Source organism: Bactrocera dorsalis, chromosome 3, assembly GCF_023373825.1.
Source record: "Bactrocera dorsalis isolate Fly_Bdor chromosome 3, ASM2337382v1, whole genome shotgun sequence".
In the NCBI taxonomy this organism is placed as follows: domain Eukaryota; kingdom Metazoa; phylum Arthropoda; class Insecta; order Diptera; family Tephritidae; genus Bactrocera; species Bactrocera dorsalis.
In genome coordinates, this window is record NC_064305.1 from 65,887,516 (window position 1) to 65,902,537 (window position 15,022).

The 15,022-nt window shown below is 36.3% G+C and overlaps 1 protein-coding gene across 16 annotated transcripts in view; it reads right to left on the bottom strand.

The window, feature by feature from the left end:
• LOC105233852 (potassium channel subfamily T member 2) overlaps positions 1-15,022 on the bottom strand; it is a 263,246-nt gene that overhangs the window by 116,022 nt on the left and 132,202 nt on the right. The window contains exon 1 of one of the 16 annotated variants that reach the window (XM_049451976.1): positions 7,503-7,701. The exons of the other annotated variants lie outside the window; for them this stretch is intronic. Within the exon in view, the coding sequence (XP_049307933.1) occupies positions 7,503-7,594 (92 nt within the window). The 5' untranslated portion in view covers positions 7,595-7,701. Of the gene's footprint in view, positions 1-7,502; positions 7,702-15,022 lie in introns of those variants that run through there. 16 annotated transcript variants of the gene reach the window in all.

Below are 15,022 nucleotides of genomic sequence, written 5' to 3' on the forward strand. Positions count from 1 at the left end.
CAAATTTCTCATATTGATTATAGTCTTCCCACAAATGATCTGACTGTTGTGCCGGTGAAGGGTGCCAACGGCAGAGCTCTAAAGGCTGGCAGCCATATCCAGCAGAAGGAAACAGGCGTTCGTGGTGGGCGCCGATGCTAACACCATCATATGATTTGGGGCAGCCCCGACATCAACCATCGAGTTGAATCCCTACTCAATTATGTTATTACAAATTAGTTCAGCGAAAGGAACATAATTACATAGAACCCACTTCCAGAAACCTTCTTCCCATAAAACTATACGCAAGTAGAAAGGAATTGGTAGAAAACTGGACACTGCTAAGCACACCGTCGTTTTCTGACCATAAAAACATCTACTTCTCGATTAAGCGCAGAAACTAAGTATAGCCCTACGAGTGTGGCATACTCAGAAGCATGACTACACACCTCTGTGTCTCCCCTATTTATCGCAGTCTAATTTTAGAGTAGTGCATGCTTCGACTAGTTCATCTGCTTTACAGTTACCAGATATGTCATTGTTTCCGGGAACTCATTGTAGGTTTTTCGTTAACTAGGATACCAGATCCAACAAGAGATCATGGTATTCTTTGACTATCTTTAAAGAAACCAAAGAATATTTTAGTGTTTCCAAGCCACTTTTCAGAACAAGAAAACTTTTTTTATTTGCTGGGAGCACCGCTTGAAAGATACTACAGTGATCTGTTAGTCGGAAGGCGATTTGGTAGGAAATTTTGCTGAAAAAACACCACCTTCCACTAGACAAATGCTTATCCCTGTATCCCGCATCCCTCTCCAGCTCATCCCTTTCCCAATCTTCTCAGGAATAGCAAGCACAAATACTGTTGTCTCTTTAAAACTACTCCTTGCCAAGAATTTCAGTGACGTTATGTTAAACAAGAGAGACGCATGATGCGCTGAGTGTCAGCTATCGATTGCCATATTATTTACTAGGAATTTATTTTTACTTTTCACTGCTCCGTTGCCACTTGTAACCAGTTTCCCGCTGCTCAGCAATGTAAGCCGATATATTGAAAAGTTTTATTTTTGATTTCGGCGAGTAAATGTGTGCATTTTTCTCGGTACTCAAGTAACGTGACGCTCCTACAGTTTGTTAGGTTAGGTTAGCAATGAAAGCGCTGATATTTTTCCAGTTTTTTTTCTTAGTAATTTTCCTCTGCTGCCGTGTAGTTGACTCATTTAAATGGCAATGCGTCATAACGCGTATCAGCTAGTGTATGGAATTTTTGTGGGCAATACATCACTTAGCCAGTAATCTATCTTCATCAGAATTATTGCGTCAATGAAATATTTGCTAGCATTTATGAACACTTACATATAACCATATATACCTACATAAATGTGACTGCGTCAGTTAAGTGCCATAGGCGAGATTTTTCTGCTCAATTTCACTCACTTTGTCAACATACATGGATGAGCAGCGCACATTTTACTCGGCGCTATGGGCGGTCAATTACCTTTAAATTCACTTTGACTCCCTCATTTTTGTGTTTACATCAAACTGTTTGGTTGCCACACTTTTTCCAATTTAGTATTTTTCCTAATGCGAACTGTGTACCTTTATAAAAATCAAGCGTCGATTGGTATTGTAGCTTGATATGTATAGTAAAAGTAGGGACTTAGAGAGCAGCTGGTCAGCAGTAAAGCCTTTAATTTCTAAGAATTTATTTGTCAGATAAGAGTCTATGGATAACCTCGGAGTTTCAGAAAGAGATTCATTATAATGTATATCTGGAGCGTATTCCCTAAAATTTTGCCTTGCATCGACGCAAAGATTTTTATTGACAGAAATTCTTTCGCAAGAGTTCATATTCTTTGATAAAAACTGCTAGAAATATTCGGGTGACTCAATGAAAAAAATATTGCACCGATGTTAGAATAGCCTTGAAAAATAAAGAGGACATATTGTCAAATTAAAAGTTTTCCATATATTTAAAACCTTCACTCCAATCTTTAAGTGAGTATATTTTTGAATAAAAAAGTTTTTCTTAGAAGCTCTTAATTTTGAACGATTTATTTGTAAAGTAGCTATAGCTTGGAGTGATATCTCAAAAATTGAGATACTAGTTTATATATATACAAATAAAAGGAATACGTCCGTGGTGTTTAGGGTGGGTACCTGCTGAGGACAGTTTTAAGTAGATAGGGTTCAATCTAAACCTCTGCCGTACTTTGGGTTCGTCACCCGGTACCACATTCAACTGACAAACTGTCAGTTTTTTCCGCACTTGGGTTTTAACCACAACCACCACAGTACTCCCCGAGGTGCCAGGCCAAATGAGTAGGTTGGAGCGGACTCCAAGGGCTCCTGCTCCCTATGGTACCAGAATTAAATCTCCGGTCAGACTTTGTAATCGAAACTACTATCAGTTGGGCTTCCATACAACTCTGAACTACTGATCATGGATTGGGCCCCATACACACATCACATACACATGCCATCCATTCAAATCTAACACTAATACCCAGCTAAACGCCTTCGCCGCTTAAACACCTTAGCTGTTCGCTATTCCGACTAGTGGAGATCACACCACTAACGTCTAATCGTCCGTCTAGCTTCTGTAGCTGGACATGGCTAAATCGTATCAGCTCTTGGCACTATTTAAATATAAATAACCTGTGATCAAAGTTCAGTAGCCAGTTTTTGACAGATCACGCGTGAATCCTGTCAAATAGTCATGTTATGGACTGAAGTCGAAGCCGTTGCATCGTTAGACTTTTTCCTGTGAGGATGGGTAAGCTCTAAAGTCTATGCGGACAATCTCGCTTCGAATCAGGCCTTGGAACAAAACATTAAGCAAGTCATACGCCAGTCATTAGTCGAAATGCTTGAATGCGACATCGAAAATTGGACTCAACGGTTGAACCATCTGAGGAGTAGTCACGGTTTTCTAAGGAAACTCGAAATTGATCACCATTTAAATATGACGTTTTTTAGGAAAATATAAGCATTACCCAAAAATTTTGGTTGGTTTTGTATCGCAAGATTCGACTCTTGATCAAATAAGAAATAATGTATAAAGAAATATTGTCTTCGAGTCATCACCCAAAGTTTCCCAGTTTTGGGAAAGAACCTTTTAAAGATAGGCAAATGAAGATGATTAAACTCAGCGTCGTTTAAAAGTTAAAGAACCGAAAAATAAGTAATTACCTTTCTAGTTGTGAAGAAAACCTTAAAACCTACTTAAAGACTTTAATTTATTATATTTTCTACCTTGAAAGGAAGAACTAGAATATTCGCGCGCCGCCACTGTCTCGCTTAAAAGTGAGTCGAAAATCTAAAGGAAAATCGATGAATAGACAAGTAAGTAGCGTAAATTGAGTTTAGCTATGCTTATAATTCAATTTGTGTGGCAATTTAAAATCTTTTCGGTGCTCGGTGCTCGGTGCTTGTAATGTGATCTTTTGTTACACGATGATGGCGCACAAATTCCCGCCAACAGCAACAACAACAACAACGGCAGCATGGCTGGTAAAAGCATAATGATGAATGATGCTTCAAAGCCTTTTGGTTGTTGTGATCACTGCTTGGCAGCATTGCTATAGTTGCTGTTGTTGCTGCCGTTGCAATTGATATGCTTTCGCTGGTTCATTTGACTTTGACAAAGTTCAAGAGAAGGCGCACACACAAAGACAAACAGATACAGACACAAGCGGCCTTCGCGCGTCGACAGACTTTCCTGCGCGCTTTTTTGCTTGCGCTGACAATGCCGTTAAAGCTGCACTTACCAGCGACGACAAGCTGAGACCCAGCTGAGGTGGCTGACTTTATTGTTGTGTTACGGCGCGTAAAAAGGAAGCGGCGTCATCGCATCCACAAAGCTAAGTTTGTTAAGTTCAAACGCCTGTAGCTGAGTTGCTTGCTCTCGCTTTTTATTGTGAGCTCTGCTTCTCATTGCCGCTTTAATGCTTTCAATAAAAAAAAAAAAACGGACAAAAGTACTATAATGAAACACAAAACTTGAGTGATTTCACTATGAGTATTTATGCTACAAAAACAGTTTATGGATCAGCGACCGTAGCAACATACCACTTAGGCAAAGTTCAGGCAACTCGTCTTGCATTACTGTTAATCAATATTTTTAAATTTGGTTGAAGCGTAAGTTATTATTGGCATTGTATACATATGTACATATACTTGTATGTAATACAATGTGGATGTAAGAATTTGTTACAAAGAGGTCCTTATGATTATTGGTGGCTCAGTTAAGGTTCCTTATGTTTGAAAATTTCTCAGCTGTGAACGACTAAGAGAGATTTTCTGAAAGACATTTCTTCCGAAGAGCTTGCCGAGCGCGAAATAATGGCTATGAGAAATATATTTTTTCTTTCGGAATAAGATTTTCTTACTTTCAGGCTTACATCACTTTAATAGAAAAAATTTATTTAAATAATGCAAGTCGTTACAACTTCTAAGAAGAGACACCTGACGGCTGAAATTCTCACCTATGTTTTTCGTAAGAGACGACTTTATAAATAAAAACCTCATCGAATCAAGGGTTAAGTAGAGCAATAGCTATATGGAACAACCCCGAATTTGATGTGATTAGTTAAGGGAATTGTACGATATATCTTTATATATAAAAACTACGTGTCACGTTGTTTGTCCGCGACGGACTCCTAAGCTACTGAACCGATTTTTACAAAATAAAGCACAATGTGTACAGTTTGAAGTAACTTAGAAGATAGGATAGTCAAAGCAATTCATATATAAGCAATACACGGAAAGGTGTATTAAATGAACGCACTATTAAATGTTATATAATACAGTTGAACTATCGTAGCTGAATCTACTATAACCCATATCTTGAGCTCTTGAAGCAATAAATGTCAAATTGCATCCAAATTTCCTGCTGAAATTCGAAGTTTTTCTGTGGATTATGGAGATTCGAGTTAGGATAGTTCAACTGTAATTATAATTTTCAGTAAAATGCCAAATCTTAAGGGCCATTTTCTCAATGTCTGGTTAGCAGCCATTTGTCAGTAACCAAAACTCCTTCTTTCGGTAAAGAACCTTTTTTTTTAACTAGAAAAACGTTTTCGTCTTTATTCGTAAATGAAATTTTCACTGTATTGAATAATTTATTATATGAAGAATTGTATAAAATGTATACCACAGCAACGCGTGGCCGGATCCACTGGTAATATTATATGAATTAGAGATAAATATTTTTCAGATATCGATAATCTTCTCTGGTGAGTCCTGAAAACATTTGAAATTATTTCGTATTAAAAATATATAAAAATATTTGGATGGAAAAAGCCTAATAAAATGTTGTTGACAGTTCTAGCTACCCGAAGGTTACTCTATATTATACCCGAAAGCTTTATTGGTCAGTGCTGGAGCCTTTAAAAATCGAATATTTGTATAGTAAACCTATTAAAAAGCAGAGCCACTCCAAATTTGGCAAGATATTTAGCGTACTACTGCAATATACTGTACCACACTATAGATTGAAGCGAGCGATTACCGAGTGCATGGAATTCACGACGAGGCAATACTTTTCTATCATGACATTGCTCGATTTGATGTTGCAAGACCGATTTGAAACTATTTACACAACAGCAGCTGAGAAGTTTTACCACACCGACCCCATAGCCCAAACCTTACACCTTCTGATTAACATTTGTACCGGTTGATACAGAACGTCCTAACTGGAATACGGTTCACATCAGAACAGGGTATTCGAAATTACTTCGATTTATGTTTGGCCGTCAGTCCGATATTTTCGAACAAAAGTCAACTATTAGGGAAATGACCCGATGTAAGTCAAATATGCACTGTGTTCTTCCATAGCTTCTTGTCACTTTGAGGGTAATTTCATAATGGCACTCTCATAATGTACACTAGAGTACTCCCTGTTGGCAAAAAAAAACTAAAACATTCGGCGAAATCATCAGATTTGTACAACAAGGTGATGTATAAGAATCTCCCAACCAAGCTCTCGCTACTTCTGACAAGTCAGTTTTGAAGTGTCTGGTCTGTCTTTGTGCTCATGAAACACAATCGCTTTACTATTGGTCAAAGCTGGTCGCTTCTGACAATTGCTTCCAGATGGTCCAGTTATTGACTGTGCAGGCAAGAATACTAAGTTTGCCTTAAGAGAGCAGGACACAGTAGACTTTTGCTTCTCCAAACACAAAGTAAAACTTTACTGACCGTTAATCTTGACTTGGTTGTCGTTTGCGCAAGGTAATCGTCGTTCAACCACGAACGTTTTCGCTTGACGTTGTTTCAAGTAATTTTTCATCAACACTTTGAAAATGGATAGATTTTCTGGCGATTCAGCAGCGATTCCTGTGTGGAAATTATACATATAAAGTTTGCTACGATGTTTTTAAAACCCAAAGGAAAACGGCGTCGACCCTATAAAGTAAATATAGTACATAATATTATATATATAAATAATCAGCATGGCGAGCTTTAGTTGATTTAGCCATGGCCGTCTGTATATACGCGAACTAGTCACGTAGTTTTTGATATATTGAACTAAAATTTTACATACCTTCTTTTCTTACCAAGAAGCTGTTTTTTGTCAAAACCGTCGATATCGAATCACTATAACAAATACAAACTGAACGTTCAAAATCAATTCTTTGTAAGGAAAACTTTTTTATTTGTCAAATTATCTTCATGAAATTTGACATAGATTATAATTGAAGGCATTGCCACAATCTCCGAAGAAATTATGCAGATCTGACAACCGTAATGTATAGCCGCCGTATAAACTGACCGATAAAATTTGAGACCTTATTTAGAAAACTTTTTATTTGACGAGATATCTTCATAAAATTGTGCATGAATTATTGGTGACAGCAACAGCACAATATTCGAAGAAATTGTGTAGATCGGACAACTGTGTCATGTAGCTGCCACACAAACTGAACCATCAAAATCATATCCTGGTATAGAGAACTTTTTTATTTGATAAATTATCTTTTCGAAATTTGATAAAAAATAATGCGCAATACAATCTTCGATAATATTCTTCAGATCGGACTACTATAGCATAAATTTGTCATGCAAACCGATCGGTTATATCAACATAAATACATATCTATCTATATTTAACCTTACAAAAATGCATCTGTCAAGAACGCTGCTTCATTTTCAGCTTATGATTTAATTTTTCAAAACAACTTGTTCTATCATTTCTCTCTGTGCTCCCCTCTTAAAGCGACACAAACATAAAACATGATGAATTAGAATCGCTTTATTTAAAAAAATACTAATTCATTCATTTTTATCTTGACTTCATAACATTAACTATTCCAATCGCTCGCCAGCTTAAGCAATAATACGATTTATTGCCTGTACTAGCAATTTATTCCCAATCAATGGCAACCGAATAATTCAAGCTAAGCGCTCAAAATAAGCATACATGCACACACACACACATATTTGACATGGTGCTGGCACAATGGCGATAGCAGTATGCAATATATCTATATATAGTATAATTTGCCTTTGTCATTACTCACCTTGGTATCTTGTCATACGAGTCCCACGAAGTTAAGCAATTATAAGACGAGTATCGACTGTTACTCGCCATGTTACACAATAAATTTTCCATCGGAGTTTAATTTGCGCAGCAGTCTGTGTGTGAGTACAAGGATGGTGGGAAAGTGGTAGTAAGGGAGAAATGGGTGGGAAGCGGGATAGAAGTTAGGTACTGGAAGAGGTGTAGTAACACAGATTGATTGCGTCACGGCGATGGTTGTTAGTGTAGTCAAAAGGTGTGTAGTGTGTGTAGGAAATTGACAATCTAATTGGGGCGCCGGGGCGTATGAGTAATATATTATGTATGGCTTGTTGGATATATGGTACTATGTATCTATGGATGCGCGCACATTTTTCATTTGTTTTATTATATTATTTCGTTGCATGTGGTTGTGTGTGTTTGAGTAGCATGAGTAATGGTGTGACACGTTATGTCAGTTTCTAACAAATCTCGAGCGAAATCTGTCTGCCCGTCTTGGCTCCATTAGCATTGTGGGGTAGTTGATCAGGTGGTGGAAGCACATGACGGTTGGGGGAGGGGAGTGTGAGTGGAGTTGCGCACGTTTTTCTAGGTAATCCTCGTTTAGGTATAGAAATCACAGTTGAATTGCTGTAAGTGGGTTTTGCTTTATTTTTACGCCGATTTGCTTGCTGTTGCTTTTCACTGCAGACTCCTTTGATATTTTTTTTTTTGTATAGAGGGTATTGCCGCTAAGGAGATTCAATTTGCTCGATTCTTAAGTTCATTGCATGCTATTTTTATTACTTACAAGCTAACAAAACAGTGACGTCACATTATTCTTTTGAAATTTTGCTCGCCTTTTTATTAATTTTATTTTCGCTTTGATAATTATTTCTTATTTATTGCTATTTTTATGTTCGCACAACTATATTTATTGCTTATCCTTGTCTCCGCAGCACAGCTACGCACAACATGGTTGTATTTCACTATAAATTGGTTTATGAGATCATAATTTTTCTTGGCATTCATTTTATTATTGCACTCGTTTGTCAGTGAGTTGTTGCTGCACTGAGCTGATTACCACGCATAAATGTATATAAAAATCATAAACATTATATGGAATATAAAGAAATTCATCTTTTTGTAGATAAAAATATTTCAACGAGACAGACTGACTTCTCTACCGAGTAAACCATATAAATGAAGAAGCACTACAGAAGCCTTTGAAGATGGTAATAGTGAAGGGGAAACCAAAGTACCTTGAAATCCATTGGAAAGTAAGTGGCAGTACGATAAAAGTACACCTTACTGTCAAAAGCTGTTTGGAAGACCTGGTCGTCTCTAAAAATACTAAGTAATGAGTCCTTAACCTACGTGTAGTAAATAAATATAAGAATAATAATTTCATTGTTTTAAAACACATTTTAATGGGTAATTAATTATGTGAATAGCGTAAATCTAATTTAAAAAGATCACTTGAAGAGAAGTACTATAAATATAGGGGCGGTACCAGAGATATTGTAAAATGCAGATAGATAACAGAAAAGCTTTTTATAGACTAAATGATCTATAATACTAAGCTGAAAAATATTTTTAAGAATTGAAGATAACAATAGAGTGTTACACGCACCTATATTCTGTAAATTCTTTGAATTTGGCGCCTTTCCGCTGTATTGCAATTTGGGTTTCTCATTAATGGACAAGATGAACTTAAATAGGCTTTTGTTTCAAATTCTTAAGAAAGTAATTATACCTGTATTTTCAAAAGCACTCCCTTTAAATCCATTTATACTTAACCGCAGGTATTGTTAACAGGCTTATCTACCTGCTAAATGACCTCTTTGGTATTCTTTAGAAATTAGCCGCAGCTAAATTCTCTACCTGCTTGGTTTCGAAAGGTATAAATTCGCCGCACATGGCAACTTAAGCTCAGTTACAGTTTAGAACTTCAACGCCTAAGAAGCTACCGGAAAAGTTGGTGCAAAACAGCAGCGAAGTAATTATTTCAAGAAGTACATATATTAATATAGAAAATATATTTAACGAAAATGTTGAGAATGAGGATACAAAGTAATATCTCTACGAACTCCCCACGTCAGCCACCAATCAGAAACTCCTTAAATTTTTCAATATACACCGACCAAATGCGTGAAAAAGAGGATCGTAGGAAAGAAGAGAAGAAAAAATTAGCAGCGACACCTAGGAAAGTAAGACGTGACGTCAAAAATTTGGTGAATGGTATTCGAAAGGAAAACGAGAGAACTCTTCGAATTTAGTATAGACATAAGTTATAAGTTGTTTTAAGTCATTTGTAATGTCAGCTATCAAAATAAACATATCTTGTAAAGTAATTTTATTTTTTTTATTTATTTGAAATAAATAAAATAAACAAAAATGAAGAAGGAGTATTTAGTATAAAGAATTGCTTTGTGGGTGTAGTGCTTAACATTAGTTGCTTTACTCAAAATGATATACATAATTCACAAACAGCTGTCAAATGCAGGTGACTTTTAAGGTTGGAGCTTACTATAACTCTTACGGACTTAAGAAAACATCTAGAAAACATGTCCATTTAATTTCATTAAAATATAATATAATACATTTTAACGAAAGTGAACGGTTGAAAGTAGGGTGGAAAGACGGTAATCATTGTAAGGAAAATACTAGGGGCAGGAAAACAGGCTGGCTTTAATAATGTCGAAATCAGTGTTATACTTGTAAACGTATTTGCAATAAATTTCCAATATATTACTCACATAATGAACGGCATATTCGGCAAAAAAATTAGAAAAACGAAGGTAAGTAAAAATATGTTGCCTGGGTTTCATGAAGCACTTCACATCCAATCACCAATCATATGGAGTATAGTCAACCGGTTATTAGTTATATAGGGACACACAGAGAAACACTTAATAAAACAGATCTCTCATTTCCATTGAGATAACTCACTTAGTACCGCATATATTGGCTAGTCCAAAGTCAATCGGGAGCTATAAAATTTTTTAATAGGTGTATAGGGCCTAAACTATTTTTTAAACCCAAACATACCATTATTGGGAAAGGATTTACTGAAAGCTTCATACTGTGCCCAAAAAATAAGGTGACATTTGAATTTAAACACCGCGCGTTGAAGGATTTGGAGAATTATTTTTTCTTTTTAGGGGTTGGTAGTACAGTCGGTCACATTTATGTCAAATTTCATGCCAAAATATTCATTAGTGTTTGAGATGCGTGTCGTTTTGTGAGTTGCTAAAAGTGAGTTTTTCGTTTTTTGCGATGCCGAAGTTTGTTGAGCAAATAATTTGCATTAAATTTTGTTTACGGAATCAATTTTCTGCTGCGGATACGTTGAGGATGGTGCAGAAAGCGTTTGGTGATGAGGCTATGTCTAAAAAAATGTTTACAAGTGGTATAGTGAGTTCCAAGCCGGCCGTGAACGTGTCGAAGACGAAGAGCGGCCAGGGCGACCAACAACCTCAACCGACGGAGCTCACATTCAACAATTCAAAGATTTGGTGTTGGAAAATCGTCGATTAACAATTAGAGACCTTGCTGATGAAGTTGGCATATCGAAAGGCTTAGCCAATACCATTTTGAAGAATGTTTTGGGCCTCAAGCATGTCAAATCTCGACTGGTACCGAAACCATTGAATTTTTTGGAAAAAAAGGCGTCGCGTTGAAGTGTGTGAAACGATGCTTTCCGACTACCAGGGTGTCATGAAATGCATTATAACTGGCGATGAGACTTGGATCTATGCTTACGACCACGAAACAACCGATCAATCGAGCGAATATCGTGTCAAACAAGAGCGAGACCAAAAAAATCGCGCCAAAGTCGCTCAAAATCAAGGTCATGTTGACTGTTTTCTTCGATTATCGTGGTGTTGTGCATTATGAATTCCTTCCAACCGGTCAAACAGTCAACAAGGAATATTATTTGAACGTTATGCGTCGTTTGCGTAACGCTATCCGCCTAAAAAGGCCGGAATTGTGGAAAGACAATTCTTGGTTTTTACACCACGATAATGCACCATCCCATACTGCCCTCGTAATTCGTGATCATTTCGCCAAAAACTCAACCCATATCGTTCCGCAACCACCGTATTCACCTGATCTGCGCCGTGCGACTTCTGGCTGTTCACCAAGCTCAAAAGACCGCTCCGGAGTCACCGTTTTTATACGATAGAGGAGATTCAAGCCGCAGCGAAGACGGAACTGAAGGCCATCCCGGAAAGTGACTACAACCAGTGTTTCGAAGATTGGAAAATGCGTTGGCATAAGTGCATTGCATCGGGAGGGGATGAAATTGATTTGGAAGAATAAATAAAGAATTTTCAAAATAAATACAATGTCACCTTATTTTTTAGGCACAGAGTATATGATTACTTATAAAGACTTCGTATGCCATTCTGTAAAATTGTATGTAATGTAAAATTCAAAGTACTTATCTGACGCATTAAGGTTTTGATTTATAGCACTCTCAGTAGCTTTTTACAATAGTGAGGTATTGGGTGAGATTAGCCTCTGGTTTTACCAATTTTTGCCTAATCGTAAGAAGTATTTTTAAAATTTGACCTCTTTCATTGATTTGGAATTATTATCATTAAACTTATAAGAGTGGGGCCACGCCTCTTTAATGTTACTGTGCAAATTATAGTTCGGCATTTTTATTTACGGCTTAGTTATGGCACTTTATACGCCAATCATATGGCATAGCAAAGAGGAACCGCAAACTTTTTTTCAACGTGTAACATATCTTTATGAACTCAGAAAGCAAGCAATAAATAAATATTTTCCAAGTATACCAAATAATCTCTTCTTCATTTTGATTAATAATATGTTATACTTATTGCATTGTGTGTAATATATTTCGTTTGTTAAAAAATAATAATAAGTTTAATTTACAAGATATATTTATTTTGATAGCTGACATTAAAAATAACTAAAAACAAAACTTATAACGTCTATACTATATAATGTCTATACTAAATTCGAAGAGTTCTCTCGTTTTCCTTTTGAATACCATTCACCAGGTTTTTGACGTCCCGTCGTAATTTTCTAGGTGTCGCTTCGAATGCTTTCTTCTCTTCTTTCCTGCGATCCTCTTTTTCACGCATTTGGTCGGTGTATATCGAAAAATTTAAGGAGTTTCTGATTGGTGGCTGACGTGGGGAGTTCGTAGAGATATTACTTTGTATCCTCATTCTCAACATTTTCGACAGTTATATTTTCTATATTAATATACTTCTTGAAATAATTACTTCGCTGCTGTTTCGCACCAAGTTTTCCGGTAGCTACTTAAGCGTTCAAGTTCTAAACTGTAACTGAGCTTAAGTTGCCATGTGCGGCGAATTTATATCTTTCGAAATCGAGCAGGTAGAGAATTTAGGTGCGACTAATTTCCATAGAATACCAAAGAGAACATTTAGCATGTAGGTAGGCGGGTTAACAATAGATGCAGTGGAATAAAGGTGGATTTAAAGGGATGATTCTGAAAATTCAGGTACAAAAGCGGGTATAATTACTTTCTAAAGAATTTGAAACAAAAGACTATTTATGTTTGTAGGAAGTTGAACTCGGCGATAATTTTTTTAATTTTAAATAATTAATTAATAATATATAAAATAATATTCTACTATTCTAAATAAATAATTGACAGCTCAGTAGAATAGACTATTTAGATTAAAAATAGCGCTTCTATATCCAAATTTTATATCTCTGATGCCGCCCCTATATTTATAGTAGTTATCTTCAACATAGCTTACCTGCCTATCAAAATGTATTTAAATCTTTGAAATTATTACTATTATATTTATTTAATTGATTAGTATACCAAACGCCGGTGAGAGACACATTCGCAATATTAATGGACATAACTGTCATAGTATTATGAGTAGAATCCAAATGCAATGATTTGGGGTCCTTTGGTAAAGAGTTTTGAAGTGGAAAATGTACCAGAATTGAATATGTTTAATAAATGTGCTAAAAATATTTTAAAAATTATTTACAAAATGTAAGAAATAATTTTGTATTATTAGAATATCCGTGGTGTAGACATTGCATGTGGTTTTAAAATCTTTCAGTTTTCTTCACAGAAGAATAATGGAATTCGTCAAATTAGTTGAGATGCGTTGAAAATATTGTTTTAAGATTTTTTGGCATATTTTTTCGAGCTTAATGGTTTATGACATATTGGTAAGCCTCGTCATTTGAATACCATTTTTTACACTCGGGCAAGATATTGTCAAGATTATAATAATTTTTGATGCTTGAAGAAAGATATTGCTCCAGAGTACTATAACTTTTCAAAAACCGCAGTGCCTAAGGCTGATATTTTTCCCCAAAATATCGGTTTACCTGTGAGGTCTATTATTGAAATTAGGAGTGAATATTTTTATCGTAATACTATACTCTATATACCCGGTATAAAGATTTCTAGCTGCCGGTTGACTTTATGCCGTATATAGCCTCCGATCTGTTAGGTTTCTTAATGAAACTCTTCGAACATCTTTTTCTGATAATAACAAGTCGTGAAAACAAAAAATCAATTGAGCCGCGTCAAAAATTTTCTAAGCAACATATACCCAATAAATGGATTTCAAATTTTCGGTAAGGTACCTATAGAGTGAAATGACACATAACCGGTTACCCAGCGTTACATACATATTTTCTTGTATTGATTTCAAACACGCCGCGTCATTCCTTTCTATCCTTTCTAGTCTACGCGGCCACTTTACATCAACGCCAATTAATTTCGTGCATTAAAGTCGGCACTTTTGCGGCTACATTAAAGTTCACAGCAACTTTGGCGCGCTTTACACTAACGGTACGTATTTATTAAGTTGAGTTGTCTGGCGTGCAAGTAATATATTCACGATTTCCCAACGCACACACGTGCCGTGGCATTCGATTGTGGCGGGGAGAGGAAGGAGCAGGCGGGCGACAGACTTGTGGCCTAGTTAGCAGCTTATAACTTTTACTTTACCGCTATTATGACACTTACATACATACATGTATTGGTAGCCAAAGCGTAATTGCCAGTATGCATATATGTATATGCACATATACTTACACATACATATAGTCTTCACACGCACACATTTCTACACATGTCACTTTGCCAGCGCGAGTAAAGATTTTCCAAAGTAATTTTCGCGCCTGCCACAAACTTGCTAGCAGCTCAACTCATAATCATTTATAACATCAAAAAGCCGAAAATGAGCGCAAACAACAAAAACAACGATTTTCTACTTGAACAGCCAAAGCCGCCACAGTAATTTGTGTTGAATTATTGGAACGCCAAGCAAATTGCTGTGACTTTGGCTTACTGGCGCGGTTGCTTCGGTGTTTATTTGGCGACTGTTGACACACTTATGTATATATATGCGTATATATATGTGTATACTTGTGTGTTATTTATATATTTATATACATACATCTGCATAAGCATATTAGTTTGTGTATTTTCCAGACTTTGATGGACAATTTGTGTACATATTGCAGACAAGTTGAATTACCAAACCGATAAGCCAATGTAAA